Source organism: Entelurus aequoreus, linkage group LG19 (assembly GCF_033978785.1).
Source record: "Entelurus aequoreus isolate RoL-2023_Sb linkage group LG19, RoL_Eaeq_v1.1, whole genome shotgun sequence".
NCBI lineage: Eukaryota > Metazoa > Chordata > Actinopteri > Syngnathiformes > Syngnathidae > Entelurus > Entelurus aequoreus.
In genome coordinates, this window is record NC_084749.1 from 33984337 (window position 1) to 33996856 (window position 12520).

The following is a 12520-nucleotide window of genomic DNA, read 5'->3' on the forward strand; positions in this document are numbered from 1 at the left end:
CCATCCATCTTATTTCGCTTATCCGAGGTCGGATCGCGGGGGCAGCAGCCTAAGCAGGGAAGCCCAGACTTTCCTCTCCCCAGCCACTTCGTCCAGCTCTTCCCGGGGGATCCTGAGGCGTTCCCAGGCCAGCCAGGAGACATACTCTTCCCAACATGTCCTGGGTCTTCCCTGTGGCCTCCTGCCAGTCGGACGTGCCCGAAACACCTCATCTGGCTCAATCTCGATGTGGAGGAGCAGCGGCTTTAGTTTGAGCTCCTCCCGGATGACAGAGCTTCTCACCCTATCTCTAAGGGAGCGATACCCACCACCCGACGGAGTAAACTAATTTCGGCCGCTTGTACCGTGATCTTGTCCTTTCGGTCATAACCCAAAGCTCATGACCATAGGTGAGGATGGGAACGTAGATCGACCGGTAAATTGAGAGCTTTGCCTTCCGGCTCAGCTCCTTCTTCACCACAACGGATCGATACAGCGTCCGCATTACTGAAGACGCTGCACCGATCCGCCTGTCGACCTCACGATCCATTCTTCCTTCACTCGTGAACAAGACTCCGAGGTACCTGAACTCCTCCACTTGGGGCAAGATCTCCTCCCCAACCCGGAGATGGCACTCCACCCTTTTCCGGGCGAGAACCTTGGACTCGGAGATGCTGATTCCCATCCCAGTCGCTTCACACTCGGCTGCGAACCGATCCAGTGAGAGCTGAAGATCTTGGCCAGATGAAGCCATCAGGACCACATCATCTGCAAAAAGCAGAGACCTAATCCTGCAGCCACCAAACCAGATACCCTCAACGCCCTGACTGCGCCTTGTTTTTATGTTAGCATTCAAGATACAAAGATTATACCGTAGATCCTGCCTGTTTGATTATAGTTTTGAGGAATAATCACGGTTCCACGATTATTATGCATTGATTAATTTCACAACAAAATTATAAAATCACATATTCCTGAGATTTTGTTGTGTTGGAAACAACAGTAATGAAATAATATAATAACAGTATAAAATATTAAATATGAACAACATTTATTAATGATAAATAAATTAATAATGAGACTAAAATTAACTTAATTGATCCCCCAGGGGAAAATGTTACTCAGTAATAAACTCGGTTGTTATTGTCATCAACATTCATCCTGGTCTATTCATGTTTAATAATCTACTTAATGCTGTTTTAATAACTGTAATGCACATAATTAGATCCCATCGTGGTATAGTGCTGTTATTCTACAGGCTACTGATGTTATGTTAGTGTTTTACACTTGCCAAGTTAACTTACAATTACTATTGTTTATTCAACACAGACTAGAAGAAGCAATCTCTAACATTAAAAGGTCACTGAATAAAGAAGCCCTTGACAGAGGACCTGTTGCTGTTTGTTTACACTGAACTGATACAACGCTAAGCTAGTATTTGTAAGTGACACGTTTATATTTAACTCCTTACCAACACAATTCTTCAAGAAGTAACTTGTCATTAACATAATAAAATGTCGTTAGGAGATGTCTTACCTTTAAATGGCGTCTAAAGCTGGGTGGTGCATATGCTGCACCATAATGGCAGTATCAGTCCCATTTAGCCACAACTTTCTTTTGGCAGGTTCTGCAAATGAGTGAGCCATTGTCTTCAATGACTCCCTGATCATTTTATAGGTACCCGAAATGTTCCCACTCTGCCAATTTTAACTTTTTTTTGGTTGGTCTGCTGCTTTGTCCTGCTGCCATTTTTAAGCTAATAGCATAGTAGTAGCCAGTAATAGTAGTAGCATACTAGTGTCTCTCGACAGGTGCGTATAAGTGCACGCAATGAAACACACAGAGTTGTGGAGCCTTTGCGATTACATAACCTTGACATTTATTTATTTTTAATTTTTTTATTTTATTTATTTATTTTTTGTCCTGTCCAGCTTCTCAGGCAAATCATATAGTTGATGTAGATGCCCATATCGGCTATTCAGATTTAATTTACAAAAGATAAGTGTAGGATACTTCTCTTGTTGCCTTATTTGTATTTGACTTTATTAAATTTATGTATATTATCATTTGGTGCAGCCGGACCAGAGCAGGAGGTGATAGAAAGAGAAAAAAAGGAAGACAGAGGGGGAAATTGTGGGGACAAGAGGGGGATAAGACAGAGAGACAAAAACAACAACAGCAAACACAACAATAACAACAACAATAGAGCAACATCAGCAAATACGATATGTACAAATATGTGATAGCAAAGAAGCAGTTAGCGAAATAAATAATAATACAGAAATGGCAATGAGCATTATTACACTACAAATGGAGCATTACAAATACCAATAGAAATAGCGCTATTGATAATGAACAATACCAATAATTTACCTCTATTATCAACAATACAGTTGTTCAAATGCAACAATACATATATGTAATGATAACTAGAGACAACTTGACATTTATAATTGCGGTTAACAGTAAAATCCCTACTAACCACTACTTACTGCGGTTATCAATAATGCCGTTCAAAACCGTTCCCTAGTTGCTATGATATATGATGTCACCATATAGTGCATTGTCTTCAGTACTTCTTTTCTATGACATTTGGGATATTTTTATTATTCACAAGCTGCAAAACAATTTGTTTATTTTTCAAAACAAAAACAAATTTGGTGACGTGCTTGTAATTGATTGGCCAGTGACAATATATAATATTGCTTTGTAAGTAATTACTATGTATTTATATGAAAACATGTATTCATATTCTCCTTTTTGGTATTTTGCGTTTAATTGTGGCACCTGTCTCTATGGCCTGTCTTTAAAAAAAGTCATTTGCTTTTTGCCCTCTGTAGAGATAATATTGTATTTTTAATTTTTTTTAAAGAAAGGCCACAGCGACAGATGCCAAGTATGGAGAAGATACCAAAAAAAAAATGTGACAAAGAAAATAAAATACACATAAAAGCTGAAGTAAATTCAAATGGCTAACTTAATGAAGAGTAATCTTGGGAAATATGTATTGAGAATGATGGTCGTATGAAAACCAAATTCAGTTTGTCTGAAAATTGCTTCTGCATCGCCCTGCTATGTCAGAGCGCGGCCTTCATTTTCAACGTTCCATCCTGTATGGGGATCACAAACGTGATATTTGCAAGAAGAGAAAAATCCTTGTCAAATGCAAAGTTGTTACATCAGACGCTCACAGCTTTGCTTTGGTCATTTACACAGCCATAGCTTAGTCCATCTGCTGGAAATAGAGATGACTCTTAAGTACATAAAGCTGCCATAAGCCTCAGTTTCCTATTGTAAGCTGTTTTAAAGGGTTCTGTAGTGTAATGTTGTTTGGTGCCATCTGGTTGGACTCAATATTTTTACATTTTCTTTCCCTCGCCACCTTAACTTGTTGTCAATGTTTGTATGTGTGGTGTAGGGGTAGGTTGCTCACACTCGCAGAGCAGTTGCTAGCTACGCCTCTTAGGCTCGTCACATGTCTTCATCCTACAGGCTTGCACTCTTCTGCATTACTCACTCTGCCCTGCTCACAGTTTCTCTTGTGTCTCGTGTTTTGGTTCTCTTGCATGGATGGAAACCCTCTGGAAGACTCCCCTGTTGATGTGGGAGCAACTGTGATGTCTTTATGACATCACAACTCATTTTGTAGATTGTAAAAATGTGCTTTTATTTCAGTGACGCTGTGACAGAAGACCCATTGACTCAAAATGTTAGATATTGTGTGCAGGCAGAAATAGACACATAGTCTTTACCGCCTTGTGGAAGGTTTACTTGGTGTTCACACTCCTACGTGTTGGCAAGGCAGAAGAAGAGAAAATGTTCCTGATTTGATTAAAGCATAATTGACTTAACAGCCTTAGGCTTTCCGTTTAACGTAAAATTTGACATATACCTGAATATTTTATATTCTTCTGTTGAATATGTTTAAAATAGTCAGTTCACTTCTCATAGCTTCGCATATTGAAATTAGGTTTGTAACAAATAATAAATAGCATTAAACTGCATATTTGTTTAAACATTACAGCAGAGTAAAAACATTGTGAGATAGTTCCACTCATCAGCTTTCTTCAGCACACAGATACCCCAAAAAAGTTCCTGCGAGTCGAAAGTTGCTTTTGTTCTTCTATCTATCCTGTCAAATACACAGGAAACAACTAAATAGGAAATAAACATGTTGTCCTCGCATAGTGAAATGGGGGTTGAAGTTTCAAATACAAAGTTTTTGGCAATGCCCCAACTGTGTTCCTGGGAACTTTTGAAAGTCCCACCTGGCTACGAGGACCTAAAATAATACCTGTTGGATTTTATTTACTGAGGTCTTTTTTGGTGGAAAGGTAGGGGGTATTTAATTTACCAGGTAAAAGGGAAGTTCCTGTAAAAGTTCCTGTAGTGGAAAAAGGCCCATTAACAGGAAATTAACAGGTATATTTGAATAAGAGTCTTGAAAGAGAATAATATCACAACTGTTGGTGGTTTAGCAATTTTTTAGCAATAGGGTGGTAGATAGTACCATAAATGGGATGTGTCAATACCAATAGTATTATCAGAATATGATCAATACTACAGTAATTACATTGATATTTTCAGTTTCTCAAAATATTTTTGTTGTTGTTTCAATAATGTTTACAAACTAATGGAATAAATGCCTGGACACAAGAGAAGTTTGAGGGTAAAAACCCAAGGATTTGAATGAGTAGTAGTAGTTTTTACTTCTGTTTAGGTATTGTGTACTATTCATTTTGTTTTGATCAAAAAATGGTATATTATTAAAGAGTTTAGATATTGTGTTGACATTGTTAAACCGTCAATGGCACTCACCATAAATAATTTGAAAAATTTACAGTTAATACATGTGATCGGTAATGGTATAGGCCAATCTAACTCCTGGATGATTGATATTGGAATCGGCAGCATTAAACCCTTATCGGAACAGCTTTACCGCTGAGAACCGATACCGATTGTTAGGTATCACAATTGGTGCTGTATCAATTCAGGTGTGAAAGGTACTAATCCTTTGTACAATTACATAACGGTTTCATTTTAACAGGCTTTTACCACACTGCAAACGTGTGCCGTGGTTTGTGTGTATGTGTGGATCATGTATAGTGAACTAAAATATAAACAACACTTTTGTTTGTGCTCCCATTTTTCATGAGTTGAACTCAGATCTAAACATTTTACTGTACACACAAAATACTTACTCTTTTCAAATCCATCCATCCTTTGTCATCAACATTCATCCTGGTCTATTCATGTTTAATAATCTACTTCATGCTGTTTTAATAACTGAAATGCACATAATTAGATCCCATCATGATATAGTGCTGTTATTCTACAGGCTACTGATGTTATGTTAGTGTTTACACTTGCTAAGTTAACTTACAATTCCTATAGTTTATTCAACACAGACTAGAAGAAGCTATCTTTAACATTAAATGGTCACTGAATAAAGAAGCCCTTGACAGAGGACCTGTTGCTGTTTGACACAACACTAAGCTACTATTTGTAAGTGACACGTGACTCCCGACTGACACAATTCTTCAAGAAGTAACTTGTCACTAACTTTTACTGTACACACAAAAGACTTACTCTTTTCAAATCCATCCATCCATTTTCTACCGCTTGTCCCTCTCAGGGTCGCGGGTGGTGCTGTAGCCTATCCCAGCTGCATTAGGGCGGAAGGCGGAGTACACCCTGGACAAGTCGCCACCTCATCGCAGGGCCAACAGAGATAGAAAGACAACATTCACACTCACATTCACACACTAGGGCCAATTTAGTGTTGCCAATCAACCTATCCTCAGGTGCATGTCTTTGGAGGTGGGAGGAAGTCGGAGTACCCGGAGGGAACCCACGCAGTCACGTGGACAACAAACTCCACCCAGAAAGACCGGGGATCGAACCCAGGACCTTCGTATTGTGAGGCTAATGTACTAACCCCTGTTCCACCGTGCTGCCCCCTCTTTTCTAATATTGTTGACAAATAATACATCTGTGTTAGTGAGCACATCCTCTTTACCAGGATATTCCATCCAACCTCACAGGTGTGGCATATCAAGATGCTGAACAAACAGCATGTTTATTGCACAGGTGAGCCTTAGGCTGCCCACAATAAAAAGCCACTCTGAAATGTGCAGTTTTGCTTTATTGAGGGTCTGGGGGGGTTCAGAAAAGCAGTCAGTATCTGGTGTGACCACCATTTGCCTCAGTAATGCAACACATCTCCTTAGCATAGAGTTGATCAGGTTGTTGATTGTGGCCCGTGGAATGTTGGTCAACTCTTCTTCAATGTCTGTGCCAAGTTGCTGGATATTGGCAGGAACTGGGACATGCTGTCATATACGCCGATCCACAGCATCTCAAACATGCTCAATGGGTGACATGTACAGTGAGTATGCTGGCCATGCAAGAACTGGGATATTTTCATCTTCCAGGAATTGTGTACGGATCCTTGCAACATTGGGCCCTGCATTGTCGTTGCTGCAACATGAGGTGATGGTCTCGGGTGAATGGCACAACAATGGGCCTCAGGATCTCATCACGGTGTTTCTGTGCATTCAAAATGCCATCAATAAAATGCACTTGCGTTCGTTGTCCATAACATTCGCCTGCCCATACCATAACCCCAACCCCACTATGGGCCACTGGATTTACAACGATGACATCAGCAAACTGCTCTCCCACACGATGCCACACACACTGCTATCTGCCATGAACAGTGAAAACTGGGATTCATCCGTGAAGAGAACACCTCTCCAACGTGCCAGACGTCATCGAATGTGAGCATTTGCCCACTCAAGTAGCTTATGACAGCGAACTGCAGTTAGGTGGAGACCCCGATGAGGACGACGAGCATGCAGATAAGCTTCCCTGAGACGGTTTCTCACAGATTGTCCAGAAATTATTTGGTTACACAAACCAATTATTGCAACAGCTGTCCGGCTGGCTGGTCTCAGACGATCGTGGAGGTGCACCTGCTGGATGTAGAGGTCCTGGGCTGGTGTAATTACACATAGTCTGCGGTCGTGAGGCCGGTTGGATGTACTGCCAAATTCTCTGAAACTCCTTTGGAGACGGCTTATGATAGAGAAATGAACATTCACTTCACAGGATACAGCTCTGGTGGACATTCCTGCCAACTGCATGCTCCCTCAAAACTTGCAACATCTTTGGCATTGTGCTGTGTGATAAAACTGCACATTTCAGAGGGGCCTTTTATTGTGGGCAGCTTAAAGCACACCTGTGCAATAATCATGCTGGTTAATCAGCATCTTGATATGCCACAGCTGTGAGGTAGGATGGATTATCTTGGCAAAGAAGAAATGCTCACTATTACAGATTTAAACAGGGTTGTGAACAATATTTGAGAGCAATAGGTATTTTGTGTGTATAGTAAACGTTTTAGATCTTTGAGTTTAACTCATGAAAAATAGGAGAAAAAACAAAAGTGTTGCATTTATATTTTCGTTAAGTGTAATTGCAGTGTTCCCTCAATTATTGCGGATGTCACGTTCCGGACAAATACTCCTGCAGTCTAAAACTCATTGAATACGTCTAGAGGGGAATTTTCAATTAGCTTTCAGCTTCTGTTTTTACAATAGCACCACAATGTGATGTAGATTCCCATTAAACTGTTTTCACTTAGTGTGTTTGATGTGTATGCACTTGAATGTACCACAACATAATAAACCAATGAGTAATAAACAATACGGTGTATTCATCAGTTGGTCCAAACTTTATGCACTGTTTATCTCATCATTATTTGTGTTCTATATGTGTTTTTCCGAGGCCATGTTATAGATTCATTAAATAGGGTTGTTATTCCACATGCAGTATTAAGATTATATTTAAAATCCAGAGAGCAGCTTTGCAGGAATCATAGTTTCAACCCCTCTACAGTCAGGCACTTGGCCCCCTTTATAGACACTTTCGTTGAAGTTGATTCTGTTTTATTTTTTAAAATTTAGATGTTATTGTGAAAAAATACTTAAATCATGATTACCTTTTCACATATGGTGGCAACTTGTTTAACCCGCCTTCCGCCTGAATGCAGACGAGATGGGCTCCAGCACCCCCCGCCACACCGAAAGGGACAAGCGGTAGAAAATGGATGGATGGATGGATATCTAACATTATATAATGAACATATGTTATAAACTGCTGTACTACATTTTTCCCTTTGCTGAGAACATTTGGAAAAGGAATTAACTTGGGTGTGTGTTTGTGGTACTCCTGTCATGTTTGTCGTTAATGCCCTTGTCATTTTGCTAGTGGGGTTAATCAGATTAGATTTTAGGTTGTAAATCTGGAGCTAACTAGAGGCAATGAGCAAGAAATCCCAATAGCTTGTTTATAATCCATGTCATCACAAAAGCCTTCTGTTCACCAGATGGAGCTGCTCTTTATCCTTATACATTAACCTTTAACTCAAAGTATGAAACGTGTAAAACATTTTTGCTTAAATTGATTGCAAGGAAATCCCATTATTGTTGTCCAGATGTTCCATTCCTCATTTCCAACAAAATATATGTGATTTTCGAAATTACTTTTTTGAAAGGTTTACCGGTGAGCTACATGATGTTTCACATGTTTTCTTTTTCTTTTTTGCCCCATACAGGAGCCTATAAAGTCCAGGGCGCCACAGCTTCATTTGGAGTATAGATTTTACAAACAGTTGGGAAATTCAGGTATGTGTATGCTGTCTATGCTATGTTGTGTCATAGGAACTTTCAAAGAACTGTGATTTACATATTCATTGTATTCTCATTTTAGTAAAAACATCTGTCCGCAGTACACTCAACTTGCTATGAGATCACTGAATAAGTGGTCCTCCTTTTTATGACGTTTCTTAGTTACAACTCCCTTACATGAATCATTAATACTACAGATGTCCGATAATGGCTTTTTTGCCGATATCCGATATTCCGATATTGTCCAACTCTTAATTACCGATTCCGATATCAATTTACGTGGACCCCGACTTAAACAAGTTGAAAAACTTATTCTGGTGTTACCATTTACTGGTCAATTGTACGGAATATATACTGTACTGTACAATCTACTAATAAAACTTTCAATCAATCAATCAAAACCGATACCGATATATACAGTCGTGGAATTAACACATTATTATGCCTAATTTTGTTGTGATGCCCCGCTGGATGCATTAAACAATATAACAAGGTTTTCCAAAATAAATCAACTCAAGTTGTGGAATAAAATGCCAACATGGCACTGCCATATTTATTATTGAAGTCACAAAGTGCATTATTTTTTTTAACATGCCTCAAAACAGCAGCTTGGAATTTGGGACATGCGAGGTTGGGGGGGGGGTTGTGTATATTGATATTGTAGCGTCCCGGAAGAGTTAGTGCTGTAAGGGGTTCTGGGTATTTGTTCTGTTGGGTTTATGTTGTGTTACAGTGCGGATGTTCTCCCGAAATGTGTTTGTCATTCTTGTTTGGTGTGGGTTCACAGTGTGGCGCATATTTGTAACAGTGTTAAAGTTGTTTATACGGTTACCCTCAGTGTGACCTGTATGGCTGTTGACCAAGTATGCCTTGCATTCACTTGAGTGTGTGAAAAGCCGTAGATATTATGTGACTGGGCCGGCACGCAAAGGCAGTGCCTTTAAGGTTTATTGGCGCTCTGTACTTCTCCCTGCGTCCGTGTACACAGCGGCGTTTTAAAAAGTAATACATTTTACTTTTTGAAACTGATACCTATAATTTTGAAACAGATACCGATAATTTTGAAACCGATACCGATAATTTCCGATATTACATTTTAAAGCATTATCGGACGATAATATCAGCAGTCCGATATTATCGGCAGTCCGATATTATCGGACATCCCTAATTAATACTGTAAAAAAAAAAAAAAAAATCTATTGCCAAAATGCTGACCAACGTTGGCAGCATGCTTTTTTGTCTATGATAAAAGTCGGCCCTTATTTTCTGTCACGACCCCCATGGTGACAGAAGTATTCACGGCCCCCTTGAATTGATTTACTACTAGGAACTAGTAGGCCTGGGCGATATGGCCTAAAAGTAAAATCTCCGATTTTTTCACAAAAAATTTTATTCAGGATTTTTTCCCCTACTTTAAAAAAAAAATACCATCAAATGACAGAGATAATTTAAAAAAAAGTTTTTCTTTTATTTAATCAAAAACTAGTAGTTTGAAATGACACTGCATACACAACATATTCAAAGTTTGCCAAGACAAACTTTGAATATGTATAGTGTTGTTCTTTTTAAACCTGGTATAAAGTGTACTGTGTGAATGTTGTCTGTCTATCTGTGTTGGCCCTGTGATGAGGTGGCGACTTGTCCAGGGTGTACCCCGCCTTCCGCCCGAATGCAGCTGATATAGGCTCCAGCACCCCCGCGACCCGGAAAGGGATAAGCGGTAGAAATTTGGATGGATGGATGTTTATGGAATGATTTTCAAATAATTAAATTATGAGCTTCCCTTAGGAAGCAATACTTCTGCTTGAATAGAATACTTTTGTTAACAAAAACGCAGCATTGCACATTTTGCATGCAAGTAATCTCCAACATTGAGGTCAATGAAGTGCAAACTTCAAACTTCTGTCTTCAATAACATATTTCTGTAAATAAAAATGTCGTATTAAAAAATGAAGTAAAACATTGAGAGTATTATAGTTTGTTTCAGTGAGTGGATGAAGTAAATGCAGCCTTTTTTTTATTTACACATTTTGGCAGTATGGAAAGCAACTGCTTTAGTAATCACTCTAGGCATCATTCTTTCTCATCATACATGGCATCACCATACATACCTGGTGTAAATGACTCCACCGTAGTAAGGTGATTTTCAGCCCTGCAGTTTTTTTTTGTTGTTGCGTCTTGTTTGCCTCGTAAAGCGTTGTATTTCCCACAAACGGCTGGAGGATTCGATTTCAGATGTTGGAATAAGTTAGTTGTGCTGATGCCTTTTTGAAACAAACTTTGCACAGTGCAGTCACTTGTTCCACGGCTGTTGCCGCAAACCAAAGTACTGACAACACTTTTCTTTTCTTGGGAGCAAACGTCTCGCTCTCATTAGCATTAGCCATGTTTTGCTTTGTGTGCGGCTAAGCTATGCAAGCTTCTGGGGGGAAAAAAGTATGCCGGCACAAGAGGAGAAAAAATCGCTTTTTTAATTTTAAAATCGTCTGCAACAAAAAACTCAGATTGATAAAATGTATACAGTATATTGCCCAGTCCTAGAAACTTCATAACATTTATTTAGTTGCACAATGCTCTGTGTAAACTGACATTTATTATATATGCTGCTGATGCGAACTTCTCAATCTCTTCACCTCTGCACACGTGTTCATGTGTACTTACTACCTCTACTGGGTTGAACAGAGGTGCTGCTTGTGACTCCCCAGGGTTCCAGACCCACTATCTGAGAAACACTGGTCTAAAGCCATTTGACGGTAGCGATTATCATTAAGGATAAAGAATGTATTTTTAAACATGTGAATGTTTCCATGCACTAAATTAGTCTGATTTGTCAAATAATTTAATTTATTTTATTTCCACATCTACAGTACATGTGAAGTCCCTGTTTCTGTGTTCTATCTGTAATGCAACAGTTGGCCACACACAGTGTGCCTCTCTTAAGGTACACTAAGGGGTTATTGTGGTCACTTCAGTTTGCTAGATACTGTCTGTGGGGATGTAAGTACAGAAAGAGAATGCTACATGCTAATAGGATAAAGCTAATAGCAGTCAAGCTCCGGATCTAACAGATAACTTCAAATTTCTGCTACTATCTAATGTTTTAATGTGTTTAAATAACATTTGTGGATATAATGAAAATCAGAGACATATAAAAAGATGGTTATTTGGGTGAACTGCTTTGACCATTTACTCTTATTACTAACTACGCGGGGAGGTATTTTGATTGCTTATCTAAAGCAGTTATCTAAATAGTTGCATTATGGACGTTTAATTCTTACGTCACTAAACATTGATCTTTTTTTCTGTCTCTGATGATCGTAATAACCACACGTGTCATTTAAACACATTAAAACATTACCAAGTACACCAAATAGCAGGGGAAAGTTATAATTATCGTTGACATCCGGAGCTTGAAAGCTACTAGTGCTAGTTTATTATCATGTAGCATTCTCTTCTTCTATTTACATTACTACATAGCTAAACGACCACTCTCGCCCCTTAGTGTACAAGAGGCACACCGCGTATGACCAACAGTCTCATTGGAGAGAGAGCACGGAAACTGAGACGTGATGTAGGTGTGAAAATAAACAAAATTATACGAGAAATCAAACCAATTTATTGTATGGAAAAGTACTGACTGATAACTCATTACATGCCAAAAAAACAGGTGTCCAATTGGATAATATAGGTGCGTTGTTTCGAAAAAGCCAAACACAACCGGATTAAGGTGTTTCCATGTGTTGTTAACATCTTATTTTGAGTCATTTGAGAAATCCGACTAATTGAGTGCATTGAAACCGAAAGGGACAAGCGGTAGAAGATGGATGGATGGATGGATGGATGGAGTACTT

At 39.1% G+C, this 12520-nt stretch overlaps 1 protein-coding gene across 4 annotated transcripts in view; it reads left to right on the forward strand.

The window, feature by feature from the left end:
* csnk1g2b (casein kinase 1, gamma 2b) overlaps positions 1–12520 on the forward strand; it is a 99097-nt gene that overhangs the window by 44621 nt on the left and 41956 nt on the right. For all 4 annotated transcript variants that reach the window (XM_062028369.1, XM_062028370.1, XM_062028372.1 and 1 more), the window contains exon 3: positions 8597–8666. In XM_062028369.1, the coding sequence (XP_061884353.1) occupies positions 8597–8666 (70 nt within the window). The remainder of the gene's footprint in view (positions 1–8596; positions 8667–12520) is intronic.